Source organism: Pteropus alecto, unplaced genomic scaffold (genome assembly GCF_000325575.1).
Source record: "Pteropus alecto unplaced genomic scaffold, ASM32557v1 scaffold170, whole genome shotgun sequence".
In the NCBI taxonomy this organism is placed as follows: domain Eukaryota; kingdom Metazoa; phylum Chordata; class Mammalia; order Chiroptera; family Pteropodidae; genus Pteropus; species Pteropus alecto.
The window spans coordinates 490,942-506,029 of record NW_006429634.1 but is presented as its reverse complement, the minus strand read 5'-3'; the positions used below and the strand labels follow the sequence as shown (position 1 = coordinate 506,029).

Genomic DNA, 15,088 nt, shown 5'->3' with positions numbered 1-15,088 from the left:
TTTTGTCTTTATCTTTTTGGGTTTCAAATGGTATGGATGAACCTTTCTTAGATGTTTCTGCATCCCTCTTGCATTTTTGTACGTGGAACCACAGCCATCAAAACCACAGGTAAACTTAGTCCCATCAAAACAGACTGCCACATTGGAACATTTTTCCTTTAAATTGGGGGACGCAAAGACTTTCTCATGAGATAACAATATATCCTGCATGTTTTCAGAGTGATCCAGTGTGTCAATTAACTCTTCATTCATAGAAGCTGAAGAGCTATGACTTAACTGATCACTAGAATTACTGTCACTGTTTTCTTTCAGATTTTCTGCAGTTTCTATTTGAGAACTAGCTGGTCCTGCACAAAAAAGATGATCCTCAGGTAAATGTGATTTATCAGTTTGGTCAAGTAGATGGGGCTGATCAATACCCTCTTGCTTTTCACCTGCTATAGGCTCCTCAAGTTTCACTGATTTCTTCACATCTCCATTTGAACTTTCAACATTATGCATTGAGAGGTGATTCTGGTATTCAATTTTGGAATAATAGAATTTTTTACAGCCAACGAAGTTGCATGTGTAAGATGCATCCCTAAAGTGTTGTGCTTCATGGTGGTAAAGCTGTCCCAAGTCACTGAAAACAATATTACAGCCATTTAATTCACATTTATAACGCAGATCGTCATGTTTTTGTTTATGATTAAGTAGTTCATTCACTGACCCAAACCTAGCATAGCAATCTATAGATACACACATATAAGGTTGAGGACCACAATGCACTTGTTCATGCTCCCGCAGGTGAAAAGCAGACATGAAATGTCGTCGACAGTAAGTACACTTCTCTCTTCTATTTTTCATATCCAAGTAATGCTTGGCATTTTCATCATTATTTTGGTGTTCAGCTTTAAGATGCACACTTAAGTATTTAAATTGCTTAAACACACGGGAACAGTCTGTGCCAGGACATGGGTACAAATCTCTGTCTTGCAGGTGGCAATCTTCTAATTTGCTGAATGTGACGTATTCGTGAGATTCTCCTTTGGCTTGTTCATTCAATGATTGATTTTGCTCCACGGCTACAGAGGGGCTCTTGGGACAAATTCCCTTTTGAGAGCTTTTCAATAGTAATTTCTTTTTAGAGCGGTCCCTTCTGCTTGGTGGCATTTTAACATGTTCCATCACATGAGGAACAAATATTTCTTTTCTCTTGAACTTTTTAATGCAAACTGGACAAGTATAAATTCCATCTTCCATATGCATCTTAGAATGATGAAGAATTCTGGCCTCTATACATTCCCGTTTACATAACAAACAGAAGAATTTATACTGAAGCCACCTCTGGTATCTTTCAGAAGAACCAATGGGTTTTTTATCTCTTTTCTCCTTGTGCTGATCTGTCAAATCTCTTCTTCTATATTGTTTATCTTCTTTACTTTCCTCATAGTCACTGAGAAATGACTCTAAAACATCTGTGTCATTTATTGACATTTCATAGCCGCTAAGATCATCATCAGAATCTGATGCTTCTTGTCCTAGGAGCTGGTGGCAATGTCGTTTTAAAGTTTTCCAGTCCCAAAATTCAGGATCAAAAGGCCAGTGGGCTTTTAAAGCTAATAAGAGCTCACATCGAAGAGAATTTGGAACTGGTGCATTTTCTTCATCAAATTTTTGATCTGGTTGCAAATACAGTTCTTCCAACATATTAAACCCATCCAAACTGGGTTCAATTAAGAATTCTGTAAGTTGACAGGCTCGTCTAACTTCTAAATCTTCTGGTAAAAGACAAGCAATTGTTTTACAAACTGATGCCTTCATTTCTTCATCCTCACTTGATCTCAGTTGAAGAGCTCTGACACACAGTAAAATCGACACTCCAAGACCGACATCTTGTGCCTATAAGATAAGCAGGGAAGTAATTAATTTTGTTATAGAAACATTACATAACTTTCACTGATGAAATATATACCTTGTACATATATGTATGTGTATATATATTTCTCAAAATTTTTAGAGTTCTTAAATTTTTTAAAATTTATTTATTTATTTTTATGGTGACATTGGTTAACTGGAGTTCTTAAATTTTATCTTAACTCTTCCTGCAAGTTACATTTAGATGCTTGTCTCAACATGCAAAGGACTGGATTAGATGTTACAAACATTAACAACAATGTACTTTCATATATAAAGTATCCGACTTTATAAGGAACTGCATATTAGAGCAGTCCTAACCCTCAAGGAATTTACCTACGCGCCAAACATGTAAACAATAAAGGCACATGAATTCAGGATAAATAAGGACACCAAAGAATTCAAAAGAGGATTTGTCTTAAGTTAGGCTAGGAGAACAGGACTTAAATAAATAGGTGCAATAAGAAACACACATATAAATTGAGTCTAAGATAGAATTCAATTTAAGAAACTTATGTGTCATCAACACTTCGGTGTTTTTAAAACCTCAAGGCTAAAACAAATGACTTGCTTCATTTCCTCCTAAAAAAGTTACAGGTGTATTGAATCTCAACATGGAAAAATAACAGAAATTAGAAAATCTCTCTCTAGCAGCAGGCTCTCAGGAACTAGTCAAAAATCAGGAAAAAGACCTGGTAATTTGTGATAAAAGGCTAGTGCATACAAGATGATTTTTTTAATGAGAGGCTGAAATGGAATGTGAAAATAACATGAGCAAAGAAAAGCGGGATCATATGGCAGAATAGCTTAAAATGCATTACTTAAGAGCACAGGATTTCAAGTCAGACTTTGACTGCCTTTGAACCCCAGCTTCACTACAGTGACAAGTTCTTAACTCCTCTATGCCTCAGTTTCTTCATCTGTAAAATGATAATAATGGTAGTATTAGGTTTTCCTCCTAAAGTTGTTATAAAAACAAAATAAGATAATATAAAGTGATTACTACAATGTTGGCACATAGTAAATATTCAACAGAATACCATGTAAAATAACTGAGAATAAATTCCACTGTTCAAATCAGTAATCAGTTTGCTAAACAATTATTCCATGTTAGGCACCATTCAAAATGCTGGGAACACAAAATAATTGCCATCAATTTATAAAACGTTTACTACATCCTAGGCACTATTCTAAACAAACTCTTTGCATACATTATCCTTATTTTATAGATGAAGAAACCAAGGCTCAGAAGGTTAGTTGCCCAGTGTCACTAGATAGTGAGCAGAGGAGCAAGGATTTAAATGTAAAGCAATCTTTTTCCAGAGCCTGAGTTCTTAATCACTTTATAGCCTACACTGACTCCAAAGCTTAACTAACTGGACCATATCCCATGTGTCCTTGATATTATATGCCAAACCATTCTGTTCCTTGAGCTAAAAAATCTACCAACTTATGCATGTCCATAAATTTCTTCAGAATTCAGCTCCATGTTCAATATCCTAATTCTAATATATTAACTCCTTTAACAACTGCTTGGTATATCTGTCCAGAATGTATAATGGTATTTTTAGCTTTTTCTTTTTTTGAAAAGTGTTTTTATTGATTTCACAAATTTTTTCATTTCGACCAGATTAAGCTGTTTAAGAAAAAATAGACATTCTTAGCTATTTATCTCATAGTCTTACAAAAAAAGTTAAGTATTAATAACTTGTTGAGAACCTATGAATTATTTTAAAATGTACATGACTTTCTCCAAGTCCTCTGTGCTCTGACTGACAAATCACAACCTTATATCACATTATGCAATTTGTCAAGATAACTATGGTCTAGTTCTGACTTTGCTGTGAACTAGGTGTATGATCCTTACAGATCACACATCTCTAATTTTTAGCTTTATTACTAAAGAGAGGGGATTAAACTAGACAATCATGTTTTACAAAAATGGTAGTACTATATGTTCCATCAGTGTGCCATAGGCAAATGAAATGGATTCAAGATGATCCCTCTTCTTATACTTTCCATTTCAAAGTATAACCACATCTACATTCATTCTCTCATACTGTTTTGAAAGTCTTGAGAGAGACTCTGGATTCTCTCAAGTCACCCTTCTACTTATGACTTTCTCATCAGAATCCAAGTTTAACAACTCTAAGCACCTTAAAGAGATGATCTAATTTAAGCTCCTTATTTATAGAAAACTGAAGCCCAGAAAACGAAAGAGGCACTATTACAGGGCCCTCCCTTTATACACTGTACCTTCTGCAGGAGACTTAATGCCCTCATGCCCACAAAAGCTTTTTAGCATAATTAACCTTTTCCACCCCATGGGCTTTGTAACTGGTTGCTAGCTGTCTCCCAATATCCTTTCCGCTCTTCTACAAAAACAGAACACCTGATTTTTATCTGTTTACAAAGTCACCTGGATTAATGAATATATCTCCTAGCCTCACTGCAGCTAGATGTGGCCACATGTATGTGTTTATATGTATTGGAGGGAGTGGGGAAAGGTCTGCCAGAGTGTGTTTTACACCCACCACCTCCCTTCTTGCTCTCTGGAACGGAGACATTATAGCTGAGATTTGAAAAGTTTTAGAACATGAGATGGAAGCTATGTGTTGACGGGAGACAAAAAGATACGTGGAGCCACTAATGCAACGCTGGCCGGTCTATCTGGATTATCCACCTATGTGAAAAATAGAGAAAATTCTAACTTCTTTAGACCAGTACTATTATGGGATTTCTACAATTCAAAGCAGAACTAGATCCAAATTGATACAGGTTAGATCACTTCTCTTTTAAAAAGCTAGAGGTGAGTCTCTCAATTTAAAAGAAATTCTACATTCACTCCCCTTCTATCCAGTCTCTATCTTTTTTGCTGTTAAAGCCAAATATCATAAGTAAGGATTATAATGGAAAGTATCCTAGACTAGAATTAAAGGGAAATGGGTTCTGGTTTTCCTATATAGATGTGTAGGAAATTCCTTGGTCTGTGTCAGAAACCCACTTTCCCTAGTCCTCCAGCAGTTTTCTCATGTTCTTTGGTTCTTTGCGGTGAGCAGAATTCGAAGATGGCCCCCAGCAACCCTCACCTTTGTATAATCTTCCCTTGAGTGTAAGTAGAACCTGTAAATATGAGATATTATTCCTATGATTATGTTATGTGGCAAAAGGGACTGTGCAGATTAAGACCCCAATTCAGTTGATTTTAAGATAGGCATTATACCTAAGTGGGACTGACCTAATCATTTGAGCTCTTAAAATCTAAGTCTGGAAGCTGGAGGAGGTCAGATTCAAAGGAGGATTCCTTGTGCCTTTCCTGGCTTCAAAATAAAGGCATGGAATGAGGGAGGTTTCCAGGAGCTGAAAACAGATTGTGGCTGATAGCCATCAAGAAAATTAGGACCTTAGTTCTGTAACTAAAAGGAACTGAATATTCTCAACAATAAGAATGAGCTTAAAGTGGATTTCCTAGTGCCGCCAGATAAAAACTCTGCCTGGCCAACACCTCAATTTCAGCTTTGTGATACTCTAAGCAGCAAACATTGCCACACTGTGCTAGACACTTCTGTCCTACAAAATTGTAAGCTAATACATGGCTGTTGTTTAAAGTACTTTGTGGTAATTTGTTATGCAGCAATGAAAATTAATAACTTTCCTTAAAGATTAAAAAACAAAACTTTTTAAGGCCACTTATATCACTAATTTTTTTAAACAAGGCAAGTTCTATAATTGATTTAACATGTTTTTTCTGTGATAGATACAACTTCATTCAGTGATTCAAATAATTATCACCTAACTTATCTGACCATGGATTTGCTTCTGATAACTGTTTTTACCTTTTCCTATCTTCATTAGAGAAAACTAGATCAACATATTTCAAATAAAGTATAGGATACAGGCTATTACATTAAAGAAGATAGGGAATATCAAAGATAAAACTGTACCTTGACTTTAGTATAAAAACAATCCTTGGGGAAAAAAATAAAAATTAAAACAATCCTTGGATGCTGTCAAAGTAGTAACCCACAAAACACATCTATGAGCCATTATAGCTATGGGTATATAGAGAGATCAGTCATGAGTAGATACCAAAATCAAAACAAAATAAATATGGAGCATAGCATAGGATTCATCCCAAATCTCTAGGCTGGTAGTCTTAGCATATCTATAAGGGCTGAACTCAAAAAACAAGGCCCTTCATTTCATTTTAGGAAATGCTTATTTCCTAAAAATTCCTTATTTATTTCCTGTTTGCGCAGAAGTTTACAATTTGTGTAGCTGATTCTGGAATTGTTCTATTTCTCCAAAACCCAGAAAACTGTATCATTCCATCCTCAAGAAGCTGAAAAATACAATTATATTTTCTTCATTTGTAATTATGTTAATTTGCAAATAAATCTGTCTGTATAAAATACAGAACATTGTTCTAGGAAAAGGAGACATAGGGTGGTTGAGAAGACAGCCAAGAAACGCAATCTTCCCTTCTGCTAGTGGTTTGTCACTTTATTTTTTTATTTTTATTTTTTTAAATTTTGGTTTGTCACTTTAAATCACTATTTTCTACTAAGAAAAATTCTGGACTCCTAGGAAGTCAATCTGCAGAAAAGCTACATATGTCTGATTCCATAACTGTAGTAAACCCCATTATTTCTCATTTTTTCTTATCTAAAATGAGTAGTCTGAAAAGTTAACTCCCCCTGCATTTCTTTCCTCCAGGATAATCAGCATAAAAAGCATAAATTACTCACTTCAGTTTGTATAACTCTAATGAGGCAAAATAAATGCTGCTGTGTTTTAGCTATGACACCAAACTGACGACAGCGCTCCAAAAAAGTATCTAAAGAAGGGTCGATTCTTCTTTGCAGTTTACTCCAAAAGAGTGTCAATTCCCTATAAAAAGAAAGAATAAGTAAAACATTTAAAGCAACTGGAATTTGCTATTCAGCTTCCCAACCCATTTTTTTTGGTTTACGAAAATAAATTGACAGTAAACAAAAACTAGAAGAAAAACCTGTCCATGTTTCCTATTGCTTCTTCCCAAACTGTTAAAATTGTTAAGAATCCTCCCTGAAAATTTCCCCGATTCTTTTCTTCTTTGTGTCCGGGTAAAAACAAAAAACAACAAAAGACTACTTTCTTTATGTTGACATTTTCAAAGACTTTCGATCCCACCCTATTCCAAAAGGTTTTACCCCTTACATTGGTAACTGCATTGACTATCCTAGTGGGCAGGGATCATCATACATCGCTACATTGCCAACAAAATGTATATAGACCAATAAGTACTCTAATGACACACTTTCCTCCACATTAATCTCCTGCCTTTTCCAGTTCTAAAATGTCATGATGCTACTTAAAGCCTGTATTTTAAAATGTTTAAAGTTTAGTAATAAAATGGCGCTCTTGGAAAAGGCTACAATACAAGAATCTCACAAATATTCTCTATGGAAACAAATAAAAGCTTTTAAAAGAATAAGTTAAATAAAAGCTTGAATGGGTTAAGAGAAAACTCTCAAGGAAAAACACTAGAAACTCGAAGATGCGCAGGATAGAAATGCTAGTATATATGTGAAATGTGAATGCAAGGAAAGTTACTTAGCAAAACTGAAGAGAATATTACCATTTTTAAAAAGTGGCTCTTTTCTGTACAATTTCATTGCATACTGTGTATTTAAGTGATTTTCATTAAAAAATAACCATATTATGTTCATAAACGAGTTTTAGAACACTAACGTCTTATTATTCCTATTAATACAGACTATTCCAAGAAGCTGGTTACAAATCCAAAGTTTAAGAAATCAATATAACATACCTCTTTTTATAATAGATGGAAAATAAACATTTACAGAACTTACTTATATTTTCTTATATTTTTTAAAAGGTGAAATTCTTACACTTGCTTCAAAGATTGAAATGAATTTCTGTCTCAAAAGATACATGAAAGCTTATATTTAATGATGGCAAATTTGGGCTATAAGGAATAAAGTTAACATTAAATAGTTGTCTTCGGTAACTAGTGTTGCTTTCCAAGTAGAAAAAGTAAAAATCTGAGATAGGTCAGCTTTGCAAATAGCTACTAGCCAGGCAAGTAATTGGGATGACTGTTCATTTTTAAATTCACAAGATCGCTTTATTCAGATGTAAGCACATTAGTAATAAAAACTTTTGAGAATACTGCAAAATTCTGAAAAAGAAAGGAAATGGAAGAATTACATATGTTCAGAGATAAAAAGGAGTATCTATCAAAATATATGTGAAATCTATCCTACTTAAAAAGAGCAAAATTATCAAAGTCAGTGAAACCCCATTATGAAAATAAAAGGGTCAAGAGTATCTGCTACCTAAAATTCATTAACTAGTTAGAAGTTTAAAGTTAGGCAAATCTGATAATTGATATAAGGCAGGCTGAGAATTAAGGTCTCTCAAATAATTTTTTAAAAAAATCAGAATGTCTAGGGCTTAATTTATTCCAAATTAAATATTTCAAGCTTTAGTTATCTTAACTCCAAATAACCATGATGGAAAAAAGGTATTTGATGCTTGTATACATATTTGCACATTACAATTCAAAGATTTAAAATTACTATTACCTGCCTGAACATGTAAACGTGCCTGAAACCATGACAACCAGTATATTACTAGTGAGAATGCCAATATGTGACTTTAATCATCCATTCAAACCTATAAACTGGAACGAAGAATTTACCAATGAATCATAACATGTAGCCTGCTAGAACATCCAAGCACTAGAACAAATATTTCTTCAATGAGTACAATGATATGATTTTTAAAAATGGACAACCATTTAAGAATATATGAAAAATGATTCCACTGTATAGGGGCTTCCAATGTTCAGACAACTAACTGCACCCTCAAATTATCCCACTGCCTACCTCAAATCAATAAATTATAAATTCATAAAAATTGGAAAGGAAATTTATCTATAAATGGCAGGAAATGCATTTTGGCAGAAATCTATTTACCAAGCAAAAACTTTAAATTACACTGTGTTTCTGAATAATAGCAGGAGGCCCATGGAGTCCAGTTAATATGTCACAAAGATTCAGAATTTAGGCACTTTAGAAATGGGATAAAAACAAAACAAAACAAAACTGTGGAATTAAGGAATGACCATGCCCTAGAGAATACTTCTACAAATATAGTTCATGTGACCTCTTTTTTATTCTTCCAAAATTCAGTTAAATAGAACACATATGGGTATCTGGTCTTCACCAGGTGCAGGGGACTCAACTGTAAATTAGACAACATACGTGATGACCGCAGAATATTGGTCTAGTTAAGAGAGAACAGACAGATAATTACATCTGAAGACACAAACATACAACATACAAGATTTAAACCCAGAGATGTTACAGAAAGCAAAAGTCAACCTATCAAATACTGAAAGCTTAGTGTACAGGTTTTAAGGTTCAACTGCATGATTTTGTTTTTAAAGTAGTAGTGATAATTACACATCTATATGTAGACTGTCCCATTCCAAATGGTTATCTTTCTCACCAGAATGACTACTCTAATTATGTGACCATTGCCAGACATCCATAGGGAATGCATTCCTTTAGCACTTCTTTAATTTTTGCGGACAGCCAAAAATTTTGAAGGGGCAAAGTTAATACAAAAAAAAAAAAACTAAGCAGGTCTACAGCGATGCTACTCTGAACAAGTCTGATCCCATCTGATCTTGGAAGCTAAGCAGGGTCGGTCCTGGTTAGTACTTGGATGGGAGACACCTAGGAACACCAGGTGCTGTAGGTGTAAAAAAAACCAAAATAAACAAACAAAAAACTAAGCAATATATCTTTTGAGATCAATACTATAATCACTGCAATAAAGTAATAAGATGTATGATAATGTGGTTTGAAAAATATCTCTGAAGGAAATTTTTAAAAGAATAAAAAACTGTTTAGAGTGATAGTTACATAGTTTACATTTCGCTTCCTTAGTGACCACATTTAAGAATGACATTTCCAACAAATAAATGTCTAGTACATATATGTTTGAAAATAAGTTACTGCTTTCATTATCACATACCAACTTTACTGTCATATTTTTACAAATATCTCTCCTAGACAAACACTCCATAAAGTCCACTATCTTCAACTCAGTAAATTTCCAGTACAATGAGAGGATCTATTCTATTTGAACACAATTCCTGGGATTCATTTTCCTTTGTAAAATTACTGTGTTTATGTTATGGCTACTCTAACTCAAATATCCCACTACTAAAAAAAAAAAAAAAAAAAAGCCAAAAGCCTTTGAAAACAATAGAAGGGTAAAAAAAGTTTGAAAATTCTGAAATTTTAGATTTCTATTTCTCTCTGAATTTCTTGGAAGGGGCTTATTTTTTAAGAAAGTATGAAGCAACTTAAGATTTTCTTTATTCATTATAGCTCCTCAGGAGGCCAACAAGAGGGAAATCCTTGTTAATCCCTTCCTGCTACAGGGGAACAGCATTAATCTTAGAGCCACTAACATCCTTGGAAAGGCTAATGGTTGCTGAGTGAAGAAGGGGAGAAAGAGAGTATGAGTCCTATAAAAGGCAAGCTGGACAAGGATTACTAAAAAAACTGTGTGACTACAGTTTTTAAAACACTTTATAACACATCCCATATGTGACTTAATGTATTCTCTGCACTGAAAACCTAGTTATAACTAGTAGATATTTTTTTATTATAGGCAAAGAAGTTAACTGTAACAAGAAAAATTTGTTCCTCCAGTGAACACATCTGTTTTACTGAAGCTAAAATCTATAATCTCTTAACGCATGAAAAAAACCTCTTCTAGTTGATTTAGTAATCAAAAACCTCACTGCTACTTAACCATTCTTTTTATTTATATCACCTCTTTTTTGGGTTTCCCCACAAAATGTCCAATGATTATTATGAAATATATTTAAGTCTCTATCCCACTATCTCCTTTTCTCATAGGAGGTAACACTCTGGCATAGTAGACTTGGTGGTAGAAGACTGCAATTTGAATTCTGGCTGTGTGCCAAGAAAGCAACTGTATGGAGGAAAAGCACTGATTAGGAAAAACTCTGGGCTTCCACTTTAACCTTGAGACTTCGAGCAATCACAATATTTCTCTGATCTTCCACTGACTCATATGTACAATGATTATTATGAAAACTGGGTGGAATACACAAATAATATTTCTATATAAAATAGTAAAAAAAGAAATGTAGTAATATACAAAACACTAATAACATAAAACTATACAAATACACATAAAACTATACAAATATCTCTCCTTGTCTAGGAGAGATATTTGTAAAAATATGACAGTAAAGTTGGTATGTGATAATGAAAGCAGTAACTTATTTTCAAACATATATGTACTAGACATTTATTTGTTGGAAATGTCATTCTTAAATGTGGTCACTAAGGAAGCGAAATGTAAACTATGTAACTATCACTCTAAACAGTTTTTTATTCTTTTAAAAAGAATAAAAAATAAAAGAGGGAGAGGAATGAAGGCTAAAGTGTATGAAAGTGTTTACTAGGTTTTCCTATAAACGAAATGCTTATTTTCAATTTCAAGTCATTCTTAGGTCCTGAAATACTCAAAGCTTCTCTAAGATTATGCAAATCCAACCCATTTCTGAATTAAAGCTCAAATACTACCTCCTCCCTGACACCTTTTTTAAACAGTGGTGTATAGTAAGCACCTTTCTCTAATCTCCTCTAGCATTATCCACACCATTAATCTGATTTCTTACTGACAGAATCTTGCATTTTGGAGTTTTCCTGTGTATCACAGTTTGTCTCTGGCCTAAATAGATTCAATACAGTTAGAATGAAAGAACCATGGATACACTGTTTCCTTTTTAACAATAAGTACTCAGTAACAAGGAAGATATAAACTGAATTAAAACCTAAATAATACAATTCTGCTATACAGTACCAAAGTTGCAAAAGAAATTACTATTCAAATGGATTTTCTTCTCTAATGTAAGTTTGACCTAGAAACCTAATTAATGGGTTTCCAAATGAGAGGGGGAAAGTGACTATTAGAAGATGTAATAAATGTAAGGAAAAACAACCTAACTCCAATTTGTTTCATACTGCCATAATTTTATCTTCAAAGAAAAAAGGGCATATATTGGAGTTAACAAACAACCCTTTATGGGATGATCAAGATGAGCTCAAACATTTTACCCTTTATTTTTGGACTTTTCCAGAAAAGAATAAACCAGTGATATCACTAATTAAATGGGTTGGTTAGCTTATAAACGAGACTTTATTCACAAGTCATCATTTAATTTGCTGACACTTTAAATTTGAAACAAACCAATGTTTTACATAGACCCTGAATGCTACACAATGCACTAACAAATACAGGGGATAAAAAGTAAATATACTCACCAGGAACAATATACACTTGCAGTTTGGAGCTGCTGGGTAAGGTAAGTCGTACAAAGAACAAATGCTGTGTTATCCTGACCCTCGGATTCCAGATTACATATGATGTCTAGTACTTCCTTGCAGTCGACCTTTGCAATCTATCAAAAATGAGATGACCAAGTAAAAAAGAAAATGGTGACTTTCCTGTACACTTTGTTATATAATGTAAAACTTCTCTTCTATTTTTTGATAACCGATGAAGCAAAAATTAAAGAGATACAATTTTCTTCTATAACCTGATGGCTGAGACTTCTGGAGTGAAATATTTCATATAAGAAAGTATTAAACAGAGAAGCAAACAGATGCTATAAGAAGGTTCTACTGCAGTCCGAGCACAGAAAAAAAACATTTTAGTACAGTTTAAAAAATTACTCATGAACATTGCTATCATATAAATGAGTCAAACTATGTAGATTAACTTCAGGTTATTTTCACCTTAAGTATCATCACTTTTTTCCCGTTTTTTTTTTTTTTTTCTTTCATTTTCAATTTTTTTCAAGTCATTCAAGTTATAGACAGAAAGATACAAGGCTTACCCTTGCTGTCAGTTAGGGTTATAGGAAGACAACTGAGAAACTTTTAAATACAAATGCTGTATTAACACATCATTTTCTCATATAATTAAGAAAAAAATATTATGTGAGTTTTCCAAACAACTAAAATACTTTTAGAAATATATCTTTTTCATTTACACTATTTATGAGAATTTTTTTAAAAACCTCTAGGAAAATAAGAATTTTCTGGGGCTTTTTTTGGTATACTGGTAAACAGGAGAATAAGACCTCTATAGATTCTCACTCTATTTTATCACTTTCCTGTCTTAACAAACAGAAAAAAGAACATAATCTATTTTATGACTATGTCAGCATTATAAATGTAAATTATACCAGGCAGCAAATATACAGGGCAAATGAGGTGTGTATCAGGGCATCTCTTCCAGAGTGCTATGCAGTTCCAAGTGATGGTTCTAAGTCTCTAATTTTAGTCATACTCTCAGGTAGGTATAGAAAGGCTTCTTTCAAAGCTTAGCTCAAATGCAATATTCTCATCAGATCCTTCTCTAAGAATATATTAGAATCCCCATCAAAAACTCTACTCTCAAATTCCTCCTTTGTAGCATTTATCACAATTGCAATTCAATCATTAGTTGGACAACTTATTAGCAACTGTCTTCTCTGCTAGAATATAAAATCTATGAGGTCAGGGGCTATGTACATCTTGTTCAAAATGTAGCACTTATCAGTGTCTGGAACAGAGAAGACGCTCAGTAAATAGGTGCTGATGAAGGGAAAAAATCAAGTTTTTTTTTTTTATCAGGTAAAAAGCTCATGTTTACAAACTGAACCTTATACAATTCTGTGTTTTCCAATCTTTTCAAAGACAATCCGATGACATAATAAACAGTATACTGTAGTGGTTAAAAGTAATTATTCTAGAACCAAATTGTGTATTCCCTTCCTGGCTCTATAGCTATTAGCTGTAAGACCTTGGATAAGTTAAATAATTTCTCAGTAACTTAGTTCCTCAGTTTCCTCATCTGTAAAATGGGAATAGACCCTTCCTCAGAGAGTTACTATATGAATTAATATGCTTGAGTACAACACCGTGACTACAGTTAATTCTGTACTACGTATCTGAAAGTTGCTAAGAGAGCAAATCTTAAAAGTTCTCATCACAAGAAAAATGTAATTGTATATGGTAACGAATGTTAACTAGACTTATTGTGGTGATCATTTGGCAATATATACAAATACTGAATCATGTTGTACACTTGAAACTAACATAATGCTGCCTGTCAATTATACCTTAATAAAAGAAATATGGTATATGTGCCTATTAAAGTTACAGTTAAGCTTCAAATGGGAATGGCAAATAGGGAGCACTTTAAAAGTACTGTTAAAAATTGTTTTCATGAAATATAAATTTTTAAAAGGGGAGGGGGAAGAAAGTGAACCTTAAGAGTACTAGAAAGCATTTAGAAAGATCATTCTCAGATATAAGATCACTTGACGCAAAGTTGTACTAGGGGACAAAGTTAAGTTATTAAAGACTAAAACATAATTAGATTCAGTTTTCGGGGAGTGGGGGGAGACTTCATCATACATTATAAAGATGAAATTTTACCGATGCCCAAAACAACCATGTCCTCATCCACAGCTGAATTAATCAGAAGGGTCACCCAGAGAAAGAAACGCCCACAACACGGTCACTTAAAATTGCACTGAGTGAAGGACCAAAATAACAATTCCAAAGTAAGTGCAAACAGCTGTTCTAGAGCGAACACCATCTACCATCCACGCCATGTTAAAGCTCCCATAAAAAATCAAGAATTCTAAAATTCAATTTTGGTAGCAATTTAACATCTTCAAGCTGAGGAATAGTACGGAAAATTCTCTAAGCCAAATACATAAATTAGAATGGAAATTACATATAACTGCATTTCTAGAACATTTTTATCCCTTTCAAATAACTTTTATTGTATTATCTCATTTTATCAATATGATAAATCTGTAATATTGGCAAGGCAGGCCAGAAATATTATTTGCTTCACAAATAAAAAATGAGCCTGAGATTGCTTCTTGTCTCAAGTCAACTGTAGCAAATAATCAGAATAATAAACAAAAAACTAATTTCATGTCATTTTATTCCTACAGGGAAGCCCTTAATTTTAAATTTTAAAGGAGTACATTTCAGAGATATCTTATAGGCTTTCATCTTACGGAACCAAAATGTTAGGAAAAAAGGGACAAAAGTGAAGAAATTAGGAAATA

At 33.5% G+C, this 15,088-nt stretch overlaps 1 protein-coding gene and 1 pseudogene across 1 annotated transcript in view; one reads left to right on the top strand and one right to left on the bottom strand.

The window, feature by feature from the left end:
- The window catches only part of RLF (rearranged L-myc fusion), a 66,782-nt gene that overhangs the window by 3,214 nt on the left and 48,480 nt on the right, over positions 1-15,088 (bottom strand). Inside the window, 3 exon segments of the mRNA XM_025049544.1 lie at positions 2-1,881; positions 6,645-6,786; positions 12,279-12,415. Coding sequence (XP_024905312.1) covers positions 2-1,881; positions 6,645-6,786; positions 12,279-12,415 — 2,159 coding nt within the window.
- Positions 9,552-9,669, top strand: LOC112469958 (annotated as a pseudogene).